Consider the following 10,977-nt stretch of genomic DNA (forward strand, 5'->3'; position numbering starts at 1 on the left):
AATTAATCCAGGAAACTCCATTTTTTTTTCCTGCGTGATGAAGTGCTGTTGGCCCTACTGGCCTTTACAGCGTCACCGGGCGTTGGGGCGAGTGCGAGTCTCAGCTTTGAATGAACTCTTGCGAGCTCTAGAGTGACGTTTCTGAGGGTGTCTCGTGTGAGATCGCACCTTGGTTTAGAACGTAGTCGGTGGGAGCAAAATTTTATTTCGAACAATGATTTACTCATAGTAACAAATCAAAGACAACTATAGCGCGATTTAAAAACCAACTAATGCCATCTATAAATGACAATTTATAAAACTATTTTTACAAAAAAAAACATGAACACAATTAAATGTTTAAGATTTAGAGAAGTTATAATTTTTAAAAACTAAAAATTTCTCAAATATATCCGCAACAAAAACAATGTAAATGAATTCCTATAAACATTATTATTTTAATTTTTATATAGGCTGTCGAGCAACTGGGCCACCTGATGGTAAGCGGTCAGCACCGCCCATAGACAATGGCGCTGTAAGAAATATTAACTATTCCATACATGCGAAACCAAAATTAGGAACTAATATGTTATGTCCTGTGTATCTGTTGTTACACTGCCTCACTCATCCTTCAAACCGGAACACAACAATACTGTACCAATACCCAGACGTGCGTGCGTAAAGCCTTACCACCAAATAAACAATCAAAATAAAATTGAAGTTGAATTTCGTCTCTAGTTCTCTATCGTGTTATCTTTGAGCGTTCGTATTGAATTTCGTTCTTTATTCATATTCATTCAACAAAACTAACCCTTTGAAGGCTCTACGAGTCGAGTGCTTGTAACATTTCAGTGTACTAAAACATCCGAGTTCGGGGTCTGAGCTGTCCTCCTGTTCTCTTGTCCGTGACTCGGGCTCCGAACATTCTACAGGTTGTTTTAATTGTCCTTATGTTTTATTCATAAAAAGCATTCCAATAAATGAATTTGATTTGACATCTCACTCACTAATAGATTTATATGCACTGAGAAGCCGTTTGCATACATTTGTATCCGAAATAGCTGCACGTGGGCGTTACGTTTCGTGATTAGCATACAGATGGGGGAGTGGGTTTGATTCTTGCTTTTTAGAAAGTTGTAATGATATTTATTATGACAGTCGTAATGCCGACTGGTCTATGATTTATTTAAATGGCTCCTTGTACGGGTTATAACAAGTTCGTTCCGTCTTTGTCTTTCGAATGGTTTTAATCGGAGCGCGAAAGGGACGGGTTAAATAGGTATTATGTTTGAAACCTTGGGACTTGTTAAACACTAAGTGGTACAATGCTTTATATCTCGCAAAGTACAGCGTTTGGAGTTGTTGAAAATTATTCTATTCTAGAGTGTATTGTGTTAAAGGTTGCTCGCTACAGTAATGCAATAATGCTTAAATCAATTCAACACGTCGATGTAATCGAATCGATTTTATTTCGTTTATGATAATAGTGTATATTTTCTCATTTTTTATTTACGCTTTGCGCAAACGCGTCTGCGTAGCGACCACTCATCATATCTCCAACTGCCAAGCAACAACAGTCATTATTGTTGTGTTCAAATTTCAAGAGACATAAAATCTAAGTTCCCAAGGTGACTGGCTGGCATTGGTGTCATAAGGAATAGTTAATATTTACAACGGCGCTAATATCCATGTGCCGCGGTGACCACTTACCATCAGATGACCAATTTGTCTGCCTCTGTTTTATAAAAAAAGGAATGGAGAAAAACCGGCAAGAAAATAAAAACTATTAATCTATTTTAAGTAAATCAAATCAAATGTATATCGTTAAAGTAAACTTCACCGTTTCGGAAAGCAGCCTCCAGCGAGAGAAAAGTGTAATCATATGTGAAAATTAAATTTAAAAATAATAATTTTAAATATCATGCGTTTGAAACTATTTAGGGTTTTGTATAGTTTTAAATTACCAATCAATTGTAACCTATATTATTGTTAAAGTTCCATCTACGAACTTTTGCAAAACAAATAAATTCTAAAATGATACTTCATAAGTTAAAGCTACTCATTATATATATTCTAAATAACAGCCGTATCTAATTAAAATTTTACTACCTAAGCTGTAATGTATAACTGTAGTCTGTAATCCTACTAATATTATGTTCGAAGCTATTAAACTGTTTGTTAATCAATTATACCGAAACCGATACAACTTGATCTTAGCGAATACTAATAACTATTATTACGTATTGATTACAGAGTAATTTGAATATAGATAGTTTAACTACGTTCTATGGAAGCGTATAGAACATTTAGTTAGCTAGTTAGTATAGAGGCTAACCTATTTCGATGTCACTGAAATGTAGTTTTATTTTACAATTGTGCAGTGATGGGTAGGTATAGTTCGTTCTGCGACTGTTCTGCCCTTGATACTTACTATATTTTTAAAGTAATTTTGCATGTGGATGACCAAATAAGTTTCCTAATCGTACTTGGTCACTGACCATAGATATTAGCACTGTTTGAAATTTACCATTTCTTACATAACCAATACAACCATCCTTGGGAACTGAGATCTTACGTCCCGTGTGCCAGTAGTTACACTGGCTCACACACCCTTTCAAACCAGAACACAACAATACTGAGTATGCTTGACGGTAGGATATATAATGAGTATCTCCCTACCTCCAAGAGGCGTTGGAAAGTCTCATATAGATTATGAGAGTACACTTTTATTTGTGCTCTGTGCAGCTAGCTAGTCATTGAGAATGATCCTGTGTATGTGTTATAGGAATGTGCCCTTTCTTCTTGTGCACAACAATAATTCTTATCAAGTACGATATCATGTATAGATTTGGTGTGTTTCCTGTCGAAGTTTTTTGATGGTTGTGAACAGACTAACTTGTAATCGGGTTGAATGTTTAAAAATAATCACAGTTTCGTCTCTTTCAAACAGTGTAAGCTGACATATAAAAAAATATGTATAAATAATAAATATCCTTTTGATTAGAAGACTACACATATGGCAGTTTATCATCCTCCATATGCACGATGGTTTCCTTCACTGAACTAGAATTACAAATTTGAACTCACTATGCTACGTCTACATAAAAGATTATTAAAAGTATTCTTAAAAAACTTTGATGGTTAGAAATAAGTCTAATGTGAGAACTGGTTATAGATTTAACAACTATACACTTCTATGTAGTCTATAACGCAGCTCTTAAAGATAAGAACTAACTTTTAAAAAGTGTGAATGTGTCGCAATAAAATGTCTATAAAATTTTTATTAGAGTGATCTCGATCTAATCGTGTTAAAAAAAGTATTTATCATTTTCAGATTGATTTGTGTATAATATTTTCAACGACTGTAGTTCCACCATACCTACTGAATACTAAAAACGGTGAGACCAAAACTGGTCGGGTTCAACGTTCTTTACTCATTAGTTTTTGATCACAGCCTCCCGAAAACATAAGGCTACAACCCACTTTCTTCGTGCAGTTGAAAGTTGACTCCAACGTCACGTAATACGGTCGAATATCGTATGACATATTCGACTAGAGATTTTTTTCATTTTACGGTCACACAACTGGTTCTCTACTTTAAGACGGTCGAAATGATAAAATTCCTCAGTCGGGTACCCAAAGATTAGGAAATTCTTCTAAACTATAAGTTTGAAATGTTTATAGACATCGCCCGCGGCCGGTTTCTGTAGCTATTATGAACGATAATTTTCGGTTGAATGTTAAAATGGAATGCTTCGAAGCCTTCGATGATCGTTCTCATGATTCTTTTGAAATTGCTCTAATAATCTTCCTATTGGTCTTATTAATAAAACGTATCGTATTCTAATACAATTACATAACTGACTGCGACTGGTGAAACTGTTTTTAACTTGTTAGATTTTTGAAGTTAGACTTAAATAAAAGTATTACGTAACTTAACCGACTATAAAAGTCCCACTGTTGGGTTAGTGCCTTATCTCCTTTTGAGGAAAAGGTTTTGAAGTATAAATTATAGGATACAAATGTGCCTGACTCATCAGTTACATGCAGGTTTCCTCGCGAATTATAAACTCGGCTCTCGACTAAATAAGGAAAAATAAAATTTTGCATGTCAAAGTAATTAATAGTAAAACAACGCGAATTATATAATTACAATTATGATTCGATTTTTTGTCTGTACGTTCTTTACACACGAATCAAATAACGGTTGTTTAATTTGCCGTAAAAACCCGTATGTAAACCTTATACCTTTACAAAATTTCGAGTTCTCGAATAAAATAATTTAAACGTTAAAGTCTTCTTGGGTGATTTCTGCCACGGTGACTATTTTAATGGAGACTAACAAATTACGTAGTATATTAGCTTAACATGCATTCCGAGCTACGGCTGAGCTAAAACTACCAAACATCTGCGAATAATTATTTACAGAAAGACTTAATATTTTTTTATTAGTCCAAGCATTTTGATTTGAACCTAGTAATTGTAATCTTGGAATCGACGGACTCTTTAGCTACCGACATGATCAACAAGACAGTACAAAATAATGGGCAGTAAAATATATACCTGCATTGAAGCAGCGTGGTGGAATATACTCCAAACCTTCTCCTCAAAAGGAGAGGAGGCCTTTAGCCCAGCAGCAGAAACAATACAAAAAATATAAAGCTTTTTTTTGTCGTATAGGTAAGCCAATGGTACCTGATGGTACTTGGTCACCAACGCTCATAGACATTAGCACAGTCAGAAATATTAACCATTTCTTATATCGCCGATGCGCCACCAACCTATGAAACTAAGTTATTTTGCCCCTTGCGCTTGTTACACTGACATACCCTTCAAACCAACAACAATTGCTGGTTACATTGTTTTAAATATATTATCAGTTATTTGAATTTAAATTGGTAGATATGGGCTATCTGGGCTTCAATGGGCTTGTGGCGAGTCACCTTTGAGATTAGCAAAAGTAAAAAAAATAAACCACATTTTGTAGCGTCTGTGCGTTATATCCCTTATTAACTGTAATTTCAATAATATCTCCACCAATGAAACTGTATAAAACGAATAGTTATAATGCAATACTATGGACGTACAATCAATCAAATCAAAATATACCTTATTCAAGGAGGCTTTTTACAAGCACTTAGGAATCGTAATTTAACAAACTATATTAAGTAAAGCTACCACCGGTTCGGAATGTAGATTATACCGAGAAGAACCGGGAAGAAAGTCAGTAGTTACTCTTTTTCAACATCTAAAAATACAGTCATGTTAGTTAAATACAATTATAAATGTTTGTTATATATCCTGCCTGGAAGTCAACAAGCATTAACTCCATACTTTTTTATCATCTATATAATCTTGTATCGAATAATATGCCTTATTTACCAATGTATTTTTTTACAAATGATTTTATTTATTGAAATAGTTTAAGATGTCAAAAGAAACCACGATGATTTACGTTTTCGTATTACATTAAATGTTTACAAATTATTGTCAAATATATTTTATTTTGAGTATTCCACTCCAAAGTTGCTTGATTTAAATTTTAAAATAGGTAGTTCAACAAATAATAAACAATGAAATTGGTCCATCTTATTTGAACCAATCTCCAGCCAATTAAATATCAACAAACCAAACAATGTATAGGCGCTACGTAAAAATGATCCAACATTTGGTCCAAAGTGTTGTTCTTATTTGGATATAATAAGACATTGCTCTTTGGCGTATTGGCGAATGAGTGGTATGAACTTGTCTGTCGAATATATAACCAAAAACAAGAAACAAAAGCAAGCTTTTTATATATATCATCGAAAATTGTATACAGGTTTAAATTTGCTTAAATATTTATAATACGCAAATTCATTGCATTTTTCAAAAAGTATTTCGTCAGCAACATCCGAATATTGACAAAAACGATGTATCGATCGTATCGATGTATGAGATGTAATCGGTTAAAAACATTAGTATGGACGATACGAATTACGAATTTACTCGTGAGAGAATGTCAAGTGGAAAGATCTCCGATTTGCATTGAATAGATTTAAAAATAAAATATTCTACGGACACAAAACAATCGAGTTTGGTCATTTCGAATTCTTTGTGTGTTAATCATCGTGTTAGAAATTATTTTGTTTAATGAAATACGAGACAGATGTATTTAATGGTTTTGTGTGGGCGTCGAAAGAATGATACAGGTGACCCAAGAAAAACTCCCAAACGGAATGGGACGGAACTAGTAGGCATTATTTTCAAATATAGTAGTTACAAACTATTGTCGTCCTCTATTTATATTCTTGAACAAGTTTTTCTATGTAATACCATATATTTCTTTAAGTTTACTTATTGTCTTGGAGGGGTTGAAAACAAGAAATTAATTTTGGAAAAATACAGTTCTTAAAGAAATGTATTAATGCCAACAGCTTCTATTTTTATATTTATCGAAAACTGCTTATCGAAATTATCAATAACTTGTTAAAAATAGTGTCTATAAATACAATTACAAATACTTCTATATTAGTTTAAGAATTTAGCCAAACAGAAATTTGAATAGGAACATTTTAGCAAAGCAATGTTGACTTTATCTAATGTAAATACAATGAAACAACTAATTGTTGGTCTGAGGTTTTATTGTCTAGTCGGCCATTAGGTGCAACTTGCAAATTGTCCAAATTCACACTTTGGTACTTGAAAACGCCCACGGTCAATGAACACTATTCAAAATACGATGGAGCCGACGAACGAATCTTTAGCGGTATCCTGCAAAAAATATCCATTAAATAAAAGTACTGTGCAGCTTTCAAACAAGAAATTTAATTCATCTTCAGATAATATAACCACGATTTTCAAATATCACACTTTTACTTAAATAAGTTAGCGGAAAGTATAAAGGAATGGGTAATATTACCGATAGCTCGAACGTACTTGTACGAAAAAAATGTAAAAAATTCTTACCAAACAAAACCGTTGCACATTAAAAAAATATTATAGAATTGACTGATTTAAATAAAATGTGATAAGGATGAATCGTTGATACTTTTAATCATAATTTATAGTGAATGTCAAAAATTCAATGTAAGCAAGAATCTAAACGTCCGACACAATTACGAAAAATATCATCTATTTTAGTTGACAGCGAGTATCTAGATTGCCGGCAAACAGTGATGACTTACGTGCTTAAATTTGACAGTCACAGATTATAAAATCTCTAACGTCAATTATAAATGTTTTTTAATTAAACATGAAACCTTTCGTGAATCCTTAATTGAATTTTAGACTATTCGACAAACGTTTGGATATTGCGATTGAACAGAAACCATTTCTTTGGCTGACTTCCTGCAACATGCTGGTATCATTTCACAGCATGGCTGATGAACACAGTCTGGTACGGCTCCATAAAGAATGTAATTACCACTTATAGCCTGCGTTAGACATTTAGGTATCATGAAACATTGAGGTTGGTGTCGACACGACCTCTTCTCCTTCGGCTTAACCTGTGTACCGACATGTTCTTTTGCCGTTAGAGTTATATATTTTCTTGAGCACATTGGCAGCTTTGTGCATTTTGGATAGTGAATACACGATCCAGTCGGTACCTCCTTACTCTTATCAGATAATAAACAGACCGGCAAATATTGACACATAGGAACATGTACGCACGAGCTCTGTAACTTGGGATCGTATTGTACTTTGTAGCAACCATGGACAACCTCGCATGGCGGTTCGTGATTGCAGATACTTTGTATTATTTTTTCAGTCTTATATTCTGGTAAATACTCTTGTACGTCAGTATAGGGTGGATGATACTGACTCGCCTGTTCGTAACTTTTGTGTCTGGATCGTTTAATTTTTCGACACATTTGGACGAAGCTCGACTTTTTGCTTTGCGTTACTGGCCATAAGTTGCCTTGAACGTTACTTTTGGGAGGCGGTAAATTCAGACAACCGTTGATTAAAATACAAGGTGGATTGTGAATACATAATATTTCGCCATTATATTTTTCGGAGATAGCTTTGGTTATGGCGTCATGGTCTTCTTGACAGGGTTTTGTTTCATTTTTTGATCGATTACTTTTTTTTTTTTTTTGATAACATTTGCAAATAACTTTTGGTTCCTTATTTTTCTTTTTTGAAGAATTACTAGTTTGACTCGAATATTGATCATTTGGATGACAACGATTATTTAGAATTCGTTCATCTGTATTAGAGTCTGTGTTTCCTTGAAGATCATAATTTTGACAGTTTTCAGGATTACATTCGTGGCTTGGCTTATTAGGAGGTTGTATGCAATCACAACTTTTTGATATTCCTGGTTTTTGAATCTTGCTTTTCATTTTACGAGCAAAAAAGTCCCAAAATGTCGAAGAGCTTGAAGGCATTTTTAAAAAGCTTTCAGATTCACACGCTGAACACTTCGCCTGACAGGATGATGTTGAGAAGATTTGAAGGGGTTTCATTTGAAATTTTGAAGGATATTGTTGTTCGTGATTCTTTAAAGGGTCATATTTTAAATTATCAATGATTTTGTCCTTTTCAAAGCTTTTTTTCATCTTTTTCAGAAACATTTTGTATTGCTGTATTGTACAGGGCTTAATGTTTTCAAATTCAGATTTCGATGATATATTTACATCATTACTAACATCAGTGCCATTATTTTTAAATATTTCGTTAAACTCAGATAATGCTTTATCGTTATTTGCTACAAATGGAAATCCTTGAATATTGTTAACTACATTCCTCTTCTTCTTTTTCAGAAAATTTTTGAACTTGTGTGGATTTATATTTTCGAGATCAGATTTCGATGAAATGATTAAATCATTACTTACATCTGTGCCATTGTTTTTTGACATTTCGCTAAATTCAGTTAATAGTGTCTTATCTTTATTTGTTATTAATAGAAATCCCGGAATGTTTTCCCGTACATTGTTCTTCTTTTTCAGAAACTTTTTGTTCTTGTTAGGATTAATACTTTCGAGCTCAGATGTCGATGATAAATTTAAATCATTACTTATGTCAGTGCCATTGTTTTTAGAGTCTTCGTGAAAGGCTGCTGTTGGCGCGTTGTTTGATGTAAATGGAAATCTCTGTATATTTTCCTCTACATTATAAACAGGTTGAACAGAATAACCTCTACGATGCTTATGACTCCGTTTTACACGTCGCCGTTCACAGTTTGAAAAAGAAGCTCGTTCAGAACATTTTGTAATATTCCTTGCAGCTTGATCTTCTTTAACGATTGACATGTGCTTCGTACAACAGTTACGACGTCTTAGGATGGTTGATAAACATGGCATAGCTTTATTTGTTACAATATGTTTTGAATAAACGTTTTCTGTACAATATGCACTACTTTGGTCTCCATGATTCTTGTTAATGTTATTCAGGGTTAATTTTTTATATAAGTAATCTGATTTCGTTTCTTCATTTTCCTTTCTATTATTAATTGATGATGAATTTTTATTTTGTTTTCTGATCTCAGCTGTTTTCTTTTTGTTTCTATTCACAGCATTATATACTAAGGAGGTCATATTGGCGTGGTCATGAAATAATTGTATATTATGTTTAGTATGACTAGTTCTTCCATTTAAAAGCCTGTGGTTGCCACTTTTTGAAGCTACGATGGGAATTTTACGTGGACTCTCGAAATCTGAGCTGTCCGAATGCCTTTCAAGATGGTTGGGATTGCAATTTATCAAAAACTCGTCTAAGCTTATTTCACGCATTTTCGAAGTTATATAAAATTCCTCTTAACGGAGATTGGCATGTCGACTTACGTTTTTCATTTCAGTTTACTGTTTTTAAATAAATTTTTGATCACATCTTCATTTTGGTACATTCTCTGTCATGACAGGTTTTGTTTTTCTTATAAATTTTGACGTATTAATTCATCTCCAAAAAGGTATTACGCTTCATATTTAATTCTAAAAAAGTTAATATGTAATTTTTATATAAATTTATGTAATATAGGCATAATTAATATTTTTTTTAAATAAGTCCATTATAATTACGAGCACGACCTAATTACTCGATTCTATAGAACTCATAGTGTATTGTTTCAACAAGAATAGTATGCAGAACCGTTACGACTTCACGGGGTGATGTTAAAACAATGAGCTAGGGTATGCGTGTATTATTATTATATAAATTAAACGCTGAATTAATATGCAGAGGTGATACGTCATGCTGGAAACGTTGAGTATTGAATTGGAACTATAGTGAGATTGAATCGTTTTGATCATACATTAAACATAATTGTTAACATTTAATGCTTTCAATACATATACATTAATTTAATTAGATAAATAGTAACCAATGAATTTATTTCCGTTTCTTATCACGAGTAGATTTATATTTAATAACATTTTGAATAAATATTGATTCAAAAATAATTATAATGATATACATTTGAATTATTTTCAAAGCCAATAACAGAGCACTATTAATATTTATAATTTATTAAATATAATAAAAATAATTATAATCAATTTGCCGAGATGGCCCAGTGGTTAGAACGCGTGCATCTTGACCGATGATTTCGGGTTCAAACCCAGGCAGGCACCACTGAAATTTCATGTGCTTAATTTGTGTTTATAATTCATCTCGTGCTCGGCGGTGAAGGAAAACATCGTGAGGAAACCTGCATGTGTCTAATTTCAACGAAATTCTGCCACATGTGTATTCCGCCAACCCGCATTGGAGCAGCGTGGTGGAATATGCTCCATACCTTCTCCTCAAAGGGAGAGGAGGCCTTTATCCCAGCAGTGGGACATTTACGGGCTGCTAATGCTAAAAAAAAATAAAAAATAATCAATTCAAACTTTATATTAATAATGGCAAGCGAGCATAGATAACATATCTAATATCATGTCGGAATATATAAATAATAATGCTTTACAACCTACACGATTCTATTCTCAAGATCGATCATCCGCTGTATAAAACTAAGCTACACGTCACACTAAAATAATAGGAAAGAAAAAAAAACACAACCAAGTTGAATGCCGA

At 33.2% G+C, this 10,977-nt stretch overlaps 1 protein-coding gene across 3 annotated transcripts; it reads right to left on the bottom strand.

Annotated features, from left to right (window-relative positions):
• Positions 1-6,584: 6,584 nt before the first annotated feature.
• LOC125069285 lies at positions 6,585-9,798 on the bottom strand. Of its 3 annotated transcripts, none has more exons than XM_047678725.1 (2): positions 7,385-9,798; positions 6,585-6,732 (listed from the first exon to the last, which is right to left on the bottom strand). In XM_047678725.1, the coding sequence occupies exons 1-2, from the start codon at positions 9,693-9,695 to the stop codon at positions 6,722-6,724; spliced, it is 2,322 nt and encodes a 773-aa protein (XP_047534681.1). In that variant the 5' UTR covers positions 9,696-9,798; the 3' UTR covers positions 6,585-6,721. The 3 variants fall into 3 exon arrangements, with proteins under 3 accessions (XP_047534681.1, XP_047534680.1, XP_047534678.1); XM_047678724.1 differs by having other exon boundaries at positions 7,290-9,798; XM_047678722.1 differs by having other exon boundaries at positions 6,685-6,732; positions 7,221-9,798.
• Positions 9,799-10,977: the final 1,179 nt, after the last annotated feature.

Source organism: Vanessa atalanta, chromosome 15 (assembly GCF_905147765.1).
Source record: "Vanessa atalanta chromosome 15, ilVanAtal1.2, whole genome shotgun sequence".
NCBI lineage: Eukaryota > Metazoa > Arthropoda > Insecta > Lepidoptera > Nymphalidae > Vanessa > Vanessa atalanta.

What these genes read in the sequence shown, in the direction of transcription:
- LOC125069285 (XM_047678722.1), bottom strand. Translation starts at nt 9,695, where the DNA reads ATGCGTGAAATAAGCTTAGACGAGTTTTTGATAAATTGCAATCCCAAC.